At 43.3% G+C, this 18966-nt stretch overlaps 1 protein-coding gene across 2 annotated transcripts in view; it reads left to right on the top strand.

Annotated features, from left to right (window-relative positions):
* The window catches only part of pds5b (PDS5 cohesin associated factor B), a 229822-nt gene that overhangs the window by 153299 nt on the left and 57557 nt on the right, over positions 1–18966 (top strand). For both annotated transcript variants that reach the window (XM_048598139.1, XM_048598140.1), the window contains one exon: positions 13847–13983. In XM_048598139.1, coding sequence (XP_048454096.1) covers positions 13847–13983 — 137 coding nt within the window. The remainder of the gene's footprint in view (positions 1–13846; positions 13984–18966) is intronic.

The raw sequence follows: 18966 nt of genomic DNA, 5'->3' as shown, positions 1-18966 counted from the left end.
TTATTGTTAATATCTATCATGGGAGAAAAATACAGAAATCTATTATTAAGGAGGTTGTCGTGGGCACTTAGAAAATGTCTGGCAGCATAATCAGGCAGAGTCAACATGATTTTGTGGAAGGAAAATACTGTTTGACAAATTTGAGTCCGAGTCATACAGCACAGAAACAGACTCTTTTGGTCCAACCAATCCATGCCGAACATAATTCCATGCTAAACTAATTTCCCCTGCTTGCTCCTGGCCCATATCCCTCCAAACTTTTCCTATTCGTGTATTTACCCAAATATTTTTTAAACCTTGTAATTGCACCGGTATCCACCACTTCCTCAGGAAGTTCGTTCACAACAGGAGCCACCTTCTGTGTTTTTAAAAAAAAAACAAAAATGCCGCCTGTTTTCTTTTTAAATCTCTCTCCTCTCCCCTTGAAAAATGTGTCCCCTTGTCTTGAAATTCCCCATCCGAGGGAAAAAACAACTACCATCGACACTATACCTCTTGTTATTTTATAAATTAGTTTCAGGTCACCTCTCAACCTCCTATGCACCAGTTAAAAAAAAGTCGCAGCCTATCCAGCCTTTCTTTATAACTCAACCCTTCCTTACCCAGCAACGTCCTGGTAAATCTCTTCTGAACCCTGTCCAGCTGATTAATACCCTTCCTATAACTGGCTGACCAGAACTGGACACGGTATTCCAGAAGAGGCCTCACCAATGTCTTGTACGACCTCAACATGACTTCCCAAATCCTGTATTCAAAGGACTGAGCAATGAAGGTAAGCGTGTCAAATGCCTTTTTAGCCACCCTGTCTATATGTGACGCAATCTTCAAAGAATTATGTATCTGCACCCCTAGGCTCCTCTGTTCTACAACACTTCAAGGCCCTACCATTAATTGTATAAGCCCTACCCTCGTTTGTTGCACTAAAATGCAATACCTTGTATTTATCCACATTGAAGTCCATCTGCCATTTTTCAGCCCATTGACTCATTTGGTCAAAATCCCGCTGTAATTTTAGAAAACCTTCATCACTGTCGACCGTGCCACCAATCTTGGTGTCTACCACAAACTTACTAACCATGCCTTCTATATTTTCATCCAAATCATTTTTAATCAATGACAAACAAAAGAGGACCCAGAACCAATCCCTGTGGAACACCACTGGTCACAGGCCCCAGTCTGAAAAACAACCCTCCTCCATTATTTTCTCCTTCTGTTAAGCCAATTATGTATCCAAATGTCACGCTTACCCTGAATCCTGTGTGACCTAACTTTACTAGTTATTCTACCACGCGGAACCTTGTCAAAGGCTTTACTAAAATCCAAGTAAATAACGTCTACTACTCTGCCATTATCAATCTCTTTTTGGTAACTTCCTCAAAAAGCTCAGTAAAGTTTTGAGACACTATTTTCCTTGCATGAAACCATGCTGACCATCCCTGAACAATTTTTGCCTCTTTAAATGTCCATAAATCCTCTTATAATCACCTCCAACAACTCAAGGGTAGCCTGGGGTGGTGGGAGTGGGACTGAAAAGTGACATCACAGGTAGGCTGTGATTTGATTGGCTAAGTAGGGAATTTGAATCTGTGTTAAATTGAATCTGTTAAACTGTTGGTTATAAAACTTGTGTTCAGGATGCGATAATAAAAGAGATATAAAAAAAGTTTAAAAATTTAAATAAACCAAATTCAAAACTAGTTAAATAAGGATGGAGGGTCAGGAGATGTATTATTCCTACATAACGTGGGAGCTAGTGGACCCCAATGAGGTTCCCACCTGACCACATTTGTTGTAAATGTTGGTTGTTCAAGAAACTCTGGTTCAGAGCTGGTGAACTAGAATCTGAGCTTCAAACATTGTAACAATCAGGGAGGGGGAAGAGTTACCTGGATGCTGCGTTTCAGAAAACAGTCACACCCCTTAAACTAACTACCATGAATTCAGCCAGCGGTCAGGGACAGGAAGGCATAGCTGAGAGTGAGGTAGGTAGAGGGATCCAGGCGTAGAGTTACACGAGTCTCAGCCCTTATCCAACAGGTTCGAGAGTCTTGCTCTCTGTGTGGATGGGAATGGGGACTGCAGGAAGGGTGAGTCAACTGACCATAGCACCACGGTGCAGAGTGCCATTCACATAGGAGGACAGAAAAGAAATGTAGTTGTAATTGGGGATAGTATAGTTAGGGGTATAGAGACGGTTCTCTGTGACCAGGATCGAGAGTCCCGAAGGTCGTGTTGCCTACCTGGTGCTCAGGTTCAGGATAGCTCATCTGGCTACACAGTAACTTGGAGTGGGAGGGTAAAGATCCAGTTGTCGTGGTCCACGTAGGTACGAACGACATAGATAAAACCAGACCAGAGGTTTTGCTAAGGGAGTATGAACAGCTAGCAGCTAAATTAAAAAGCAGAACCAAAAAAGGTAATTACTAGCTGAGCCACAAGCTAATTGGCACAGGATCATAAGATAATGCAGGTAAACACATGGCTTAAAAAGATTGTCATGGAAGAAATGGGTTTGAATTCATGGGGCATTGGCACCAGTACTGGGGAAGATGGAACCTGTTCGAATGGGACGGTCTTCATCTGAATTGTGCTGGAGACCAGAGTACTAGTGAATTGCATAACCAGGGCTGTAAGCAGGCCTTAAACTAATGGCAGGGGGGTGTAGATTAGAAATTCCAAATTAAAGGAGGAAGTCAGAGTGCAGGTTAGTGTTGTGGCAGATGGTTACCAGACAATAAAAAGAGATGAGGGACAGAACAAGTGAATGTCTTTATCCACCAAGGAATAATAAAAAAGGTAAGGAAATTTACCAGTATAACAAATTCATAAAAGCTTTTATCTAAATGGATGAAGCATTTGAAACAAAATTAAATGAGTTAATGGCGCAAATAAAAACAAAAAAGGTACAATTTGGTAGCAATTACTGAGACATGGTTTGAGAATCGAATATCCAACAGTACTCAGCATTTCGGAAAGATAGACTGAAAGGAAAATGAGAGGGTTTTGCTGGTGAAGGAAGGGATCAGTGCTGTAATGAGAAATGACATATGCACAGGAGATCAAGATGTGGAGTCAGTCTGGATAGAAATAAGAAATAGCAAAAGGGAAGAAGTACTTGGTAGAGTAGAGCAATCTACAGTTCCGCTGCAGGGCACAGTATAAACCAGGAAGTATTACAGGCTTGCAAGAAAGGTACGACAATAATCATTGGTGATGTTTACATGCACGTGGATTGGAAGAATCAAACTGGCAAGGGTAGCCTGGAGGCAGAGTTCACTGAATGTCTTAAAGATTGTTTCTTGGAACAGTATGTTGTGGAACCAACCAGGGAGCAGGCGACTCTGGATTTGGTATTGAATAAATGGAGAGATTAATTGATGACATCATAGTTAAGGATCCCCTAGGGAGTAGTGACCATAGTATGATTGAATTCAAAACTCAGTTTGAGACTCCACTTTCTCACCCCCAAAGTAGTGTTCTGCAATTTAACAAAGGAAATTACAAAGGCAGGTGGTCAGATTTGGCCCAAGTAGATTGGGCAGGAAGGCCAAAAGGTAAGACAGTGGAAGTTGTTTCAGTAACTACTCAATTCCTCGCAACTAAAATATATCCCAGTGAGGAAGAAAGGTGGGAGGAGGGGGTTTAAAAAAAAACAGAAATGCATGGCTAAACGCGGAGGTCAAGGACAATTTTTTAAAAAATCAAAAACTAAGGCATACCATATTGCAAAGGCCAGTGGCAGGCTGGAAGATTGGGAAACTTTGAAACATAAACAAAGGGATATTAAAAAATTAATAAAAAGAACAAAGATAAATTATGAAAGAAAAGTAGCATAAAATATCAAAAAGGACAGCTAAAGCTTCCATGGGTATATAAAAAGGAAGACAGTTGCTACGGTGAATGTTGGTCCCTTAGAAGATGAAACCAGAGAGTTAATAGTGGGGAACACTGAAATGGGAGAGATGCTAAAAATCAATACTTTGCCTCACTTTTCACTGTGGAGGACAATAGTGCCCATTCCTATTGAAATGGACAAGTTAGAGGCAACAGAAAGGGCAGAACTTAAAACAATCAACATAAATAGGGAAACCATACTCAAACTATTAGGATTGAGGGTAGACAAGGCCCCCAGGCCTGATGGCCTACAGCCTGAGGTATTAAAAGGAAGTGGCGGCAGAGATCATGGATCCATTGGTTACAATATTCCAAAAATCCCTGGACATGGGAAAGATTCCATTGGATTGGCAAAATGCCAATGTAGCGTCCCATTCAAAAAGGGAGGTAGGCAGTTTGTGGGAAATTACAGACTAGTTAGTTTAATATCTCTTGTGGGCAAAGTGTTAAAATTAATCAGGAGGCAATAGCAGGACATGTGGAAAGTCAAAATGCTATCTATCAGAGTCAGCATGATTTTATGAAGGGCAAATCATGTTTGACTATTTTGTGAGAGCTCTTCGAAGATGTAACTGGCAAAGTGGATAATAGGGATCCTGTAAATGTAATATATATGGGCTTAAAGAAAGCATTTGATAAGGTGCTGCGCAAAAGGTTAATTCACACAGTTGGATCATATGGGATTGGGGTAATTTATTAGCTTGGATAGATGACTGGCTGATAGACAGATGTCAGAGTTGGGATAAGTGGGTTTTTTTCTGGATGGCAAGAAGCAACTAGTGGGATGCCACAGAGTTCAGTCCTCAGGCCCCAGCTATTTACAATCTACATTAACAGCTTGGATACAGCGGTACAAGGCTCTATAACCAAAATTTGTGGATGGCACAAAAATAGGTAGGACGGTAAATAGCAATGAGGAAATAAGAACCTTACAAATGGATATAGATAGGTTAGGCAAGTGGCCAAAATGTGACAGATGGAATTTAACATGGATAAGTGCAAGGTCATGCACTTAGGTCAGAAAAATGGGAAAGTGACCAACTATCTAAATGGGGAGACTTCAGGGTACCCCGATGCAAAGGGATCTGGGTGTATTCATTCACGAGTCACCGAAAACTAGCATGCAGGTACAGCAGATAAAGGCAGCGAATGGAATGTTGGCTTTTATAGCTAAAGGAATAGAATATAAAAAAAAAGGTAAGGAAGTATTGTTGCAACTATACAAGGCATTGGTGAGACCACACTTGGAGTACTGTGCAGAGTTTTGGTCCCTTTATTTGAACGATGTGGTGGCATTGGAGGTTCACTAGATTGATCCCAGAGATGAGGGGTTTGTTGTACAAATTCAGATTGAACAGTTTAGGCCTATACTCTCGAATTCAGGAGAATGAGGGGAGATCAAATTGAGATACTCAAAATGATAAAACGAATAGGTAAAATCAGATGTGGGGCGGATGCTCCCTCTTATGGGGCACTTTAGGATGAGAGGTCATAGTCTTAGGATAATGGGTAGCAAATCTAAACTAAAACAGAGGAGAAAGTAATTCTCCCGAAGGGTTGTGAATCCATGGAATTTGCTACACCAAAACAAGTGTGGTGGGTGCTGGGACAGTGAGTAAATTTAAGGAGTTAGACAGATTTTTAATTGGTAATGGGTTGAAGAGTTATGAGAAGGCAGAAAAAAAAACAAGGGTGAGGAGCATATCAGCAATGATCGAATGGCAGAGAAGACTGGATGGGCTGAATGGCCTGATTCTACCCCTATTTCTTATGAACAATTTGCCCACAACCAAAGTCAGGCTCACAGGTCTACAGGTCCTGGGTTTCTCCTTACAACCTTTCTTAAACAAAGGTACAACATTGGTCACCCTCCAGTCATCGGGAACCTCGCCCATAGTTATTGATGCAAATATTTCTGCAAGGGGTCTCGTAATTTCCTCCTTTATTCCTCACAACGTTCTGGGGTACGTTAGATCAGGTGCCAGAGATTTATTCACCTTTACGTTCCCTAAGACGTTCCGAACTTCCACTTCTGTAATGTGAACTGTTCTTAAAACATCAAAGTTTATTTCCCTGCATTCTCTAGACACCATTTCTTTCTCCCCAGTAAAAACTGATGCAAAATATTCATCTAATATCTCTCCCATCTCCTGGAGTTCAACACAAACACAACCTCCTTGATCTTTAAGAGGCCCAACCCTCTCTCTAGTTACCCTCTTGCTCTTAAATGTATTTGTAGAATCTCTATGGATTATCCTTAACCTTACGTGCCAGTGCTGTCTCATATCGCCTCTTTGCCTTCCTGATTTCTCTCTCAAATCAGTATAAAACATGTAAAGGGATTCTTAAGAAATTCAATTGAACCAAGTTGTCTATATCTAAAAATAAGATTCTCTTTCATTCTTGACTGGAGCCTCAATTTCTTTGATCATCCATTCTTCCTTAATCTTACCAGCCCTTCCCTTCACTCAAACAGGAACAAAATGCCTCTGAACTCTCGTCATCACACTCCTGACTAACTCCCACTCGTTAGATGTCCTTTTGCCTGCGGACAGTCTACTCCATTCAACTTTTGAAAGTCCTTGTCTCAAACCATTAGAATTTGCCTTACTGAAGTTAAAAACTAACTTTTACAGAAGGCTTATCCTTTTCCATAGCCATTTGAAACTAATAGAATTATGATCGCCAGACCCAAAGTGTTTCCCCCACTTTTACTTCAGTCACCTGCCCTGCCTTATTGCCAAACGAAGGTCTAGTTTTACTCTGTCTCTAGTATTGGTAAAGAAAATTTTCTTGAACACATTTGACAAACTCTTCATTATCCAAACATTTAACACTATATGGTAACCCCAATCAATGTTTGGAAATTTAAAATCTCCATTACTACAACCTTCTATTACGCTTAAATATATCAGATCTCCCTACATATTTGTTTCTTAATTTTCCTCTTACTGTTGGGGAGCCTAAAGTACAAATCCACCAAAGTGATCTTTCCTTTCTTATTTGTAATTTCTACCCATATATTTTCACTGGATGATTTTTCAGAAATATCTTCTCTAATTACAGCAGTAATGTATTCCTTTAGTGGTAAACAGGACCCAAAACGAAGTTTCAATAACATCTTTTATTTGAAATGAACCACCTTTCATTACCTACAGAAAATAATCTTAAAATGGAAGAAATTAAAAATATCTGTATCAAACCTGCAAAACTTCAATCAAATCAACCACTTATCTGATTAACTGAATAAAAACGACTCTTCTTCAATAAATTCCTCGAAGAAAGAAAAGTTTTCTCCAGAGCTGACCATGTGTAGGACTCCCCAAAATGAGGAAACGGTTTCTTATCAAAAAAAACTTTCGTTTTTTGCAACCAATCTTTGCAATGTTTTTTTTAAAAAAATTCACTGTGAAAGGATTTTAACAATGTGAAAAAACCCTGTAAAACACATCGACTTTTTAAAACTTCTGAATTTAGACTATAGTAACGTCAGCTGTTCACCATATACCCTTAAAAGCCTGTTTCAAAAAAGGTCATTTTTAAAAAAAAAAAAATTTATTTGGTTTTTTGAATGTTAATGAAAGAAAATGAATAAAAATTTTGTTAGTAAAATATGAGTGTAATAATTGTAAAAACAACTTGATAATAAATCTTTAAGATAGCAATCCCAGGAGCAGCTGCACACTCCTTGAACGAACAAAAATAAGGATAAATAGATGTGCTGTACTTGGATTTCCAGAACACAGATTAACATAGTGCTACTTCAAAGATTTTAGTGCAAAATAAGTGTCTGTGGCATTACAGGTAATATAATAGTCTGGACAGAGGATTGGTTAGGAAATAGTGCTTCTAATGGGTCATTTTCGGGTTTTTTTCTTCTTCCAAATAATCAAATAGATTTGCTGACCGGGGGTTGGCAAAATAAGTTGTGAAAAGCACAAAAGGAGTCTGAAGAGTGGTATGAATCGGTTAAGTGAGTGGAGGAAAATATTTGGCAGGTGGAGTATAATGTGAGAAAATATGAACTTCTACACTTTGTCAGGAAGAATAGTGAAGCAGTGTATTATTTAATTCAGTGGAGATTTCAGGTCTGTATAGTGCAGAGGTACCTGGGTGCCCTGATCGACCAAATAATGTAAAGCTCGTGCACAGCAACAGCAAATGATAAAGAAAACAAATAGAATGTTGCTGTCTATTGGAAGGGGAATGGAATATAAAATAGATCTATTTGCTCCCCTATTATACAGGGCATTGGTGTTTCTTAGTCACTCATGGAACGTGGGCAACGCTGGCTGGGACAGCATTTATTACTTATCCTGAGTTGCCCTTGAAAAGGCAGTGGTGAGCAGCTTTCTTGAATTGCTGCAGTCCGAGTTGTGGGTAGACCCACAATGTCATTAGAGAGGGCATTTTGGAATTTTGACCCAGCAGCAGTGATCTGTCTCCAAGTGAGGATGGTATATGCCCTGGAGGGAAACTTGAAGATGGTGGTGTTCCTATGTGTCTGCTGTTCTTGTCCTTCAACATGGAAGTGGTTTTGGGTTTGCAAGGTGCTGTCTAAAGATCTGTGGCAAATTTCTGCATTGCATCTTGTCGGTAGTAGCAGTAGTGTCCATTGAGTATTGGTGGCGGTGTGATTAGCACTGTGTCTACAAACAGCCAAGTGGGCTGCTGGAAAAGCTCCAGCAGGTCTGGCAGCATCTGTGCAGAAAAAAATCGGAATTAACGTTTCGGGTCCAGTGACCCTTCCTCAGAACTTCCTGAGGAAACTAGTTCTGAGGAAGGGTCCTTGGACCGGAAAGTTTTATAGCTGACCTGACTGACCTATGTGCCTGATTTTTCTCTACAGATGCTGCCAGACTTGCTGAGCTTTTCCAGCAACTTCTGTTTTTGTTCCTGATTGACAGCATCTGCAGTTCTTCTGGTTTTTTGTCAAGTGGGCTGCTTTGTTTTGAATGGTGTCCAATTTCCTGATTGTTGCTGGAGCTGCAGCCATCCAGGCACTCATGTTGTAGATGGTGGAAAGGCTTTGAGGTGTCAGGAGGTGAGTTACTTGCAGCAGTATTCCTAGCTTCTTACCCACTGTTGTACCCAATGTATTTATATAGTGAGTCCAGTTCAGTTTCTGGTCAACAGTAATTTCCTGCATAATGTTAATGGGAGATTCAATCATGTTAATGCCATTAGAATGTCAAGAGGAAGTGGTGATAATGCTGTTGCCTAACATTGAGCGAATGCTACTGGCTTCTTTTTAGCAGAAGCCCGGATATTGTCCAGGTCTTGTTGCATTTGGACATGAATGATGTTGAACATTATACAATGGTTGGTGAACCCCATTTTTGATCTTTAATGGAGAGAAAGTAATAGCAGCTGGAGATGATTGCGTCTTGAACACAAACCTGAGAAACTCTTGCAGAGATGCCCTGGAGCTGACCTGACTGACCTATGTGCCAGGTATGACTTCAACCAGCAGAATTTGTTCCCTGATGGCCATCAATTCAGTTTTTTGCTAAGGCTCCTTGATGCCCTGCTTGGTCAAAAGCTGCCTTGACATCTGTTATGAAACAGAGATTGACACCCCCCCCCAAAAAAAAAACCAAAACTAAAACTCCCAAAAGGAGTACCTCGCCCTGTCATGTGTTAAAAGAAGTGTGAAAAGGGTATAACCTGTCTTTCTGCAACTTGTGGTGCTTAAATCAAATAAATTGCTGTCACTTGCTTTACAATCAACAAGTAACAATTTATTTATCAAACTCTAAAAGTGAACAAATTTACTAAACTGTTAATAAAACCAACAAATCCCTTCTAACTATTAACTATTCCCAAATAATGCAAGATTCTAATGGTATGCTGTTCTAATAAATACAAGTCCGACTTAAATAACAAAACAATAGAATTTGGTCTTTCAAAATTACAGCCAGGTTACGTCTTCCAAAATGTTTTGTCTTCTCTACAAATTCTCCTGTCAGGAATACTTTCTCTGAATTCTTCTGCTAGGAATCTTAGCTTAAGAGTGCTGTGGTACCATTGTGAATAGATGGAACTTTCTAAGAGCTGAGAGCTCTTATCTCCAGCAAATGGCAGTTAGCTCTGCTGATTTTCAAACTGTCCCCTTCTTTTATACCCCTCATGACATATCAATTTTTTACAATTGATTGGTCCTGAGATTGTCAAAACCATCAGATTCAAATTTGATAGGTTTTTAGTATCTAAGTGCTGGGTTCAAATTGGCTGAATTCAAAGACCTGTTGTCTTGGTAAAATGCTGCTTCGCCTGCTAACGGTATCGCCTTTGGATACAAATGTTTCAATTTGGGTGCTCTTTGTACTTGAAAACTTTCAAGCTGCACACAGACATCTCCATATTGGAAAAAGCACAATATTTTAAAAGGTCCACTCAATGCTTTCCTCCCCCTAGCATTTTACAAATACTAAATTCTAACGTCCTGCCTCCCAATCCACAAATACTCTACCCAGCTTCGCAACATATCAAGGGCTGCCATTTTCTCTTAGTGTCTGGAATTCAGACCTTTTTTGTCCATGTTTGAACCAAGGCTATAATGAGGTCAGGAGCAGAGTGGCCTGGCAGAATCTAAACTGAGTATCCGTGAACAAGTTCTTGCTAAGCAAGTGCTGCTTGATAGCACTGTCAAGGAAGCCTTCCATCATTTTACTGATAATCAAGAGTAGACTGGGGGCAGTAATTGGCCAGGTTGGATTTTTTTCCTGCTTTTTGTCTACAGGAAATAACTGGGCAATTTTTGAAATTGTTGGATAGATGCCAGTGTTGTAACCATATTGGATCAACTTGGCTAAGAGTGCAGCAAGTTCTGGAGCACAAGTCTTCAGCACTACTAATGTTGTCAGGGCTCATAGCTTTTGCAGTATCCAGTGCTCCCAACTGTTTCTTGATTAGTACGTGGAGTAACTCAAATTGGCTGAAGACTAACATCTGTTATTTTGATTTGACTTATTGTTACATGTACTGCGATGCATGGAAAAGTATTGTATTGCCGGCTAACCATACCTTACATAAGTGCATCGGGGTAATAGGACAGAATGCAGAATATAGTGTTACAGCTACAGAGAAGGTGCAGAGAAAGATTAATTCTAATGAATAAGAGGTCTGTTCATAAATCTGATAACAGTGGCGAAGAAGCTGTTCTTGAATCTATTGGTGCGTGTTTACAAACTTTCATGTCTTCTGTCCAATGGAACAGACCTCTAGAGGAGGCCGAGGTTGATCATTGGCTTCTGGCTAAAGATTGTCGCGATACTTCAGCCTTATCTTTTGCACTGATGCGCTGGGCTCTCCCATCATTGAGGATGGGGATATTTTGTGGAGTTGCCTCCTCCGGTGAGCTTTTTAATTGTCCTCCACTGTTCATGACTCCACGTGGCAAGACTACCTCTAATGAGTTATTTGGTTGTCAACAACTGTTCTCAACTGGATGTGGCAGGACTGCAGAGCTCAGATCTGATCTGTTGGTTGTGAGATCGCTTAGCTTTATCTATCACTTGCTGTTTATGCTGTTTGGTATGCAAGTAGTTCTATTTGGTGGCTTCACCAGGTTGACACTTCATCTTCAGGTATGCCTGGTGCTGCTCCTGGTATGATCTCCTGCGCTCTCCGTTGAACTAGGGTTGAGCCCCTGGCTTGATGGTAATGGTTGAGTGGGGGATATACCAGGCCATGAGGTGCCAGGGTATAATTCTGCTGCTGTTATGGCCCATAGCATCTCATGGATGCCCAGTCTTGACTTGTTAGATCTGTTCGAAATCTGCCGTATTTAGTGTGGTAATAGTGCCAAACAGGATGTAAAGTATTTTCGGCATGAAGATGGGATTTCATCTCCCCAAGGACTGTGCAGTGGTCACTCTTACTTACTGTCATGGACAGATCCATCTGTGGCAAGCAGATTGGTAAGGATGAGGTCTAGTATGTTCTTCCCTCTTGTTGATTCCTTCACCTGTCAGACAGTTTGGCAGCTGTATCCTTTAGGACCCAACTAGCTTGTTCAGCAGTGCTGCTGCCAAGCCTCTCTTGCTAGTGGACATTAAGGCCCCCCACACAGAGTACATTTTGTGGCCTTGCCATCCTCAGTGCTTCCCCCAAGTATTGCTCAACATGGTAGAGCACAGAACAATCAGTTGAGCGAGGACCGGATGTGATAGTCAGCAGAAGGTTTCCTTGCCCATGTTTGACCTGATGCCATGAGACTTCATTGGGTTCAGCATCAACTTGAGGACTCCCAGGGCAACACTCTCCTGACTGTAGACCGTGGTGCTGCCACCTCTGCTGAGTCTGTCCTGTCGGTGGGAGCAGGACATATCTAGGGATAGTGATGTTGGTGTCTGGGCCATTGTCTCTAAGGTGTGATTCTGAGAATGCCTTAAAAAGCTGTTGCTTAATTTGTCTGTGAGACATCTCTCTCAATTTTGGCACTAGCCTCTAGATGTTAGCATGGAGGATTTTGCAGGTCAATATGGCTACTTTTGGCTGTTGGGTTTTATTTCTTTGTTGAGACTTCATTGTGATTGGTACAGCTGAGTGGCAGTTTCAGGGGGCAGTTGACATGTCTGGAGTTACATGTAAGCCAGAGCAGGTTAGGATGGCAGACGTTTTTTCCAAGAAATGACAATGGTCATCCTTAGATTCGTAATTCCAGATATTTATTGAATTCAAATTTACAGCATCTGCTGTGGTGGAATTCAAACCCCAGGCCCGCAAAATATTACCTGAGTTTCTGCACTAATTATAGCAACAATACCACTAGACCCTCACCTCTCCTGGTGAGGGAAGAATCACAACTGTACAAGCTACAATTAACTTCTAATTACTGGGCATAATTATTGCAAACTCTGAATTTTTCAATTCTTAATGTCCTCAAACCTGCCCTAATAACTTCATTCTCATTCTCTTTCAATAAGGCCACACCTCTGCTTCTGTAGAAATAACTGCAGTTGCTCAGCAATATCGCCTTATTAGTACCTGTTTCAAACAAAAATTAGTACAATTTTGTTCCTATGTGGGCCAGTCCAAAAATGTAATCTTATCATTCTGATCTGGATTTAAAGATCAAGCAATTCAAGCTTAACAATATAGAGGAAAAAATTATTAGTTTTTCTTTTGGACCTGTTTAGATCTCTTTGGGTTCAATTGCCAGACCATTGAAGTTACCTTTTTAAACAGAACCTGCTGTACTGAAAAATCAAGATTGAGGTGTTTAGGTTTGAATGTAAGAAACATACTAATTGAATGTCTCTTCAAACATTAAGGAGTATTCACCTGCCTGAATGCTTGAGCCTCAGACTGGTTATTATGTGAGATAAGTGCAAATGGAATCAATTAACGGTCACCAGTAAAGATAGGTTGAAATGTGTAGCAAATAACTCAGTACAATGATTCCAACAATCTGCAGGATCAACCACATATATAATTCTGAATGTCCATTGGATCTAAATAACACAAAGGAATACATCATTGAACGGAAATTAATTTATTTGCGGAAACTATTTAACACAGTTAAAGATGTGCAGAAAAAAATCATAGAATCCCTACGGTGCAGAAGCAGGCTGTTTGGCCTATCAAGTCCACACTGACCTTCTGAGTAGCATCCCACCCAGACCCACCCCCCTACCCTATCCCTGTAACCCTGCATTTTCCCAGGGCTAATCCACCTAGCCTGCACATCCCTGGACACTCGGCGATTTAGAATGGCCAATCCACCTAACCTGTGCATCTTTTGGACTGTGGCAGAAAACTGGAGCACCTGGAGGAAACCTATGCAGACACTGGGAGAACGTCTGTGTGGAGTCTGCACATGCACCCGAGGGTGGAATCAAACCCGGGTCGCAAGCACTGTGAGGCAGCAAGGCCGCCTGAAGTGCAAAAATACACTTTGAGCTCACCTATTTTTAAATGTTTCAAAGTTGATTTCTTTATTTTACAGATACAGGCCATGAAGATGATGGTACGGTGGTTGATGGGAATGAGGACCAATGTAAATAAATCAGGAACCTCTACCTTGAGACTGTTAACCGCAATACTGCATAGTGATGGTGATTTGACAGAACAGGGAAAAATTAGGTTTGTAATAATCAGTTGAGTGCTTTTCACTTGTGTATTGTTTTGTATATCAGCTTGCGGGAAGAGTAGCTAGTTTTATACTTTAACCACAATTTTGTGTGAAGCTTGGTTTCTGGTTCACTACGTTTTATGCTGAATAGATAAAGGAAATAAATGACTGATTATAAGCTGACCACCAGATTTGTGGGTAAGGAGAATAGATTTGTTTTGTCACTTCTGCCATAAAATAGTTAATGCACATTTGTGACAGACTATTCAGTGGAGCCAAATAAGTTAGAAGAAATTGAATAGTTCAGTTGATAGATATTTGGAAGAGTAGGTGATTGTTTTTCCTCCTGTCAAAGTGCTGCAGATCCTTACAATGTGAACTTGAAATGTTTTTTTCAACACTCAGCAGGTCAAGGCACATCTATGGAAAGAGAAACAGTTTCAGGTCTATGGGCATTAAGTTCATTAATTAAGTTCATTAAGTTCATTGACGTGAAATATTAACTGTTCTACTCTCCAGAAATGCAGTTGGACTTGCCGAGTGTTTCCTGTGATTTCTGCTTTTAAAAGTGGTTAATGGGGTTTAAACAGCTAGGTAAACTGCATTGTCCTTTTCAGCTCTTTATTTGCATCTGTTTCTAAACAAAAGGAAGAATTCCTGCATGTGGGAATAAAGTTAGAGATGATTCAATTTTTTTGCTTTGCTTTTGATAACATAGCTTGTCTAGGCACTATGAAGCTCTGAGGACATATTTTAACCGCTATTTCAGGCTTTCAGTTTCTGTGAAGTTTTGCCTTGCTAGGTCTGGAATTTCCAGAAATGCATGTAATCTGGACGCAAACTGATTGATTGATTGTATTTGGGCATGAGGGAAAAAACATCACTCCGTATGCCCAAGACTACATTGTCTCTTTACAGCAAACACAAAATGCTGGAGAAATTTAGCAGGTCATAGTCACAGAGCAATACAGCTTGGAAACAGTCCCTTCGGCCCAAACTGGTCCATGCTGATCGTGGTGCCCACTTGGTTAGCATTTCCCGTTCCCATGTTTTTAAAATGTTACTGTTGTACCTGCTTCAGCCACTTCCTCTGGCAGCCCATTCCAGAAACACAGCACTGTCTGCATGAAGAAGTTACCCCTCAGGTCCTTCTTAAATCTATCCCCTCTCACCTTTAAACCTATGCCCTTTTAGTTTTCAATTCCCCATCCCTGGGGGGGAAAAAATGATGTGCATTCATCCTATCTATGCCCTCATTATTTTATACACCTCGTTCTCCTACGTTCCAAGGAATAAAGTCCTATCCTGGCCAACCTCTCCCTATAACTCAGGCCTACTGGTCCTGGCAACATCCTCATAAATCTTCTTTACACACTTTCCAGTTTAACTATGTCTTTCCTATAACAGGGTGACCAAAACTGTACCCAGTACTCCCAAGTGAGGACTCACCAACAGCTTATACAACTGTTAACATAACATCTCAACTCCTATACCCACTCCAGTGCCTCGACCGATAAAGGCCAACATGCTAAATGCCTTAGAGATAGTAGGAACTGCAGATGTTGGAGAATCTGAGATAACAAGGTGTAGAGCTGGATGAACACAGCAGGCCAAGCAGCATCAGAGGAGCAGGAAGGCTGACGTTTCGGGCCCAGACTCCTCTTCAGAAATGGGGGGGAGGGGAAGGGGGTTCTGAAATAAATAGGGAGAGGCAGATAGAAGATGGATAGAGGAGAAGATAGGTGGAGAGGAGACAGACCGGTCAAAGAGGCGTGGATGGAGCCAGTAAAGGTGAGTGTAGGTAGGGAGGAGATAGGTCAGTCCAGGGAAGACGGACAGGTCAAGGGGGTGGGATGAGGTTAGTAGGTAGGAGATGGGGGGTGGGGCTTGAGCTGGGAGGAGGGGATAGGTGGGAGGAAGGACAGATTAGGGGGGTGGGGACAAGCTGGGCTGGTTTTGGGATGCAGTAGGGCGAGGGGAGATTTTGAAGCTTGCGAGGTCCACATTGATACCATTGGGCTGCAGGATTCCCAAGCGGAATATGAGTTGCTGTTTGTGCAACCTTCGGGTGGCATCGTTGTGGCACTGCAGGAGGCCCAGGATGGACATGTCGTCTGCGGAATGGGAGGGGGAGTTGAAATGGTTCGCGACTGGGGGGTACGGTTGTTTAGTGCGAACCGAGCAAAGGTGTTCTGCAAAGTGGTCCCCAAGCCTCCGCTTGGTTTCCCCGATGTAGAGGAGGCCACAATGGGAACAGCAGATGCAGTATACCATATTAGCAGATGTGCAGGTGAACATCTGCTTGATGTGGAAAGTCTTCTTGGGGCCTGGGATGGGGGTGAGGTGGGATGTGTAGGGGCAGGTGTAGCATTTCCTGCGGTTGCAGGGAAAAGTGCCAGGTGTGGTGGGGCTGGAGGGGAGTGTGGAGCAGACAAGGGAGTCACGGAGAGAGTGGTCCCTCCAGAAAGCAGATAAGGGTGGGGAGGGAAAAATGTCTTTGGTGGTGGGGTCGGATTGCAGATGGCGGAAGTGTCGGAGGATGATGTGTTGGATCCGGAGGTTGGTGGGGTGGTACGTGAGGACGAGGGGGATTCTGTTTTGGTGGTTTTTGCGGGGAGGGGGTGCGAAGGATGAGTTGCGGGAGACACAGTCGAGGGCATTCTCAACCACTGAGGGTGGGAAGTTGCAGTCCTTGAAAAACGAGGACATCTGAGACGTACGGGAATGGAATGCCTCATCCTGGGGGCAGATGCGGCAGAGGCGAAGGAATTGGGAACAGGGGATGGCATTTTTGCAGGAAGGTGTGTGGGAGGAGGAGGTGTATTCTAGGTAGCTGTGGGAGTCGGTGGCCTTGAAATGGATATCGGTTTCTAGGTGGTTGCCGGAGAAGGAGACAGAGAGGTCCAAGAAGGAGGCAGAGGTATTAGAGATGGTCCAGGTGAACTTAAGGTTGGGGTGGAAGGTGTTGGTGAAGTGGATGAACTGTTCGAGCTCCTTGTGGGAGCACGAAGCGGTGCCGATACAGTCATCAATGTAACGGAGGAAGAGATGGTGTTTAGGGCCAGTGTAGGTACGGAAGAGGAATTGTTCCACGTAACCTACAAAGAGGTTACGCTCCCTCCGCTCCAATCCCAACCTGACCATAAAACCCGCGGACAAGGGAGGCGCAGTTGTAGTATGGCACACTGACCTCTACGTCACCGAGGCCGGACACCAACTCTCCGACACCACCTCCTACCGCCCCTTTGATCATGACTCCACCCCCAAACACCAAACCATCATCTCCCAAACCATCCACAACCTCATCGCTTCAGGTGACTTCCCACCCACAGCCTCCAACCTCATCGTTCCCCAACCCCGCACCACCCGTTTCTATCTCCTTCTTCCCAAAATCCACAACCCTGACTGCCCTGGTCGACCCATTGTCTCTGCCTGCTCCTACCCCACTGAACTTTTCTCCACCTATCTGGACTCCATTTTCTCCCCCTTGGTCCAGGAACTCCCTACCTACGTCCGTGACACCACCCACGCTCTCCACCTCCTCCAGAACTTCCAATTCCCTGGTCCCCAGCACCTCACCTTTACCATGGACATCCAGTCCCTATACACCTGCATTCCCCATACAGATGGCCTAAAGGCCCTCCGCTTCTTCCTGTCCCGCAGGCCCAACCAGTCCCCCTCCAATGACACCCTCATCCGTTTAGCCGAACTCGTCCTCGCCCTCAACAACTTCTCTTTCAATTCCTCCCACTTCCGACAGACAAAGGGGGTGGCCATGGGTACCCGCATGGGCCCAAGCTATGCCTGCCTCTTTGTAAGTTACGTGGAACAATCCCTCTTCCGTACCTACACTGGCCCTAAACCCCACCTCTTCCTCTGTTACATTGATGACTGTATCGGCGTCGCCTCGTGCTCCCACAAGGAGCTCGAACAGTTCATCCACTTCACCAACACCTTCCACCCCAACCTTAAGTTCATCTGAACCATCTCTGAAACCTCTCTCTCCTTCCTGGACCTTTCTGTTTCTATCTCTGGCAACCACCTGGAAACCGATATCCATTTCAAGCCCACCGACTCCCACAGCTACCTAGAATACACCTCCTCCTCCCACCCACCTTCCTGCAAAAATGCCATCCCCTATTCCCAATTCCTTCGCCTCTGCCGCATCTGCCCCCAGGATGAGGCATTCCACTCCCGTACATCTCAGATGTCCTCGTTTTTCAAGGACTGCAACTTCCCACCCTCAGTGGTTGAGAATGCCCTCGTCCGTGTCTCCCGCATTTCCTGCAACTCATCCCTCGCACCCCCTCCCCGCAATAACAACCAAAACAGAATCCCCCTTGTCCTCGTGTACCCCCCACCAACCTCCGGATCCAACGCATCATCCTCCGACACTTCCGCCATCTGCAATCCGACCCCACCACCAAAGACACTTTTTTTCCCTCCCCACCCTTTTATCTGCTTTCTGGAGGGGCCACTCTCTCTCCGTGACTCCCTTGTCCACTCCACACTCTCCTCCAGCCCCACCTCACCCGGCACTTTTCCCTGCAACCGCAGGAAGTGCTACACCTGCCCCTCACCCCCATCCCAGGCCCCAAGAAGACTTTCCACATCAAGCAGATGTTCACCTGTATATCTGTTAATATGGCATACTGCATCCGCTGTTCCCATTGTGGCCTCCTCTACATCGGGGAAACCAAGCGGAGGCTTGGGGACCGCATTGCATAACACCTACGCTCGGTTCGCACTAAACAACTGCACCTCCCAGTCGCGAACCATTTCAACTCCCCCTCCCATTCTGCAGACGACATGTCCATCCTGGGCCTCCTGCAGTGCCACAACGATGCCACCCGAAGGTTGCAGGAACAGCAACTCGTATTCCGCTTGGGAACCCTGCAGCCCAATGGTATCAATGTGGACCTCTCAAGCTTCAAAATCTCCCCTCCCCCTACTGCATCCCAAAACCAGCCCAGCTCGTCCCTTCCCCCCCCCCC

This window comes from Rhincodon typus, chromosome 6 (assembly GCF_021869965.1).
Source record: "Rhincodon typus isolate 14 chromosome 6, sRhiTyp1.1, whole genome shotgun sequence".
NCBI classification, from domain to species: Eukaryota; Metazoa; Chordata; class Chondrichthyes; order Orectolobiformes; family Rhincodontidae; genus Rhincodon; species Rhincodon typus.
Note: the sequence above shows the minus strand (reverse complement) of the source record. Positions and strands in the feature narration are given on the sequence as shown.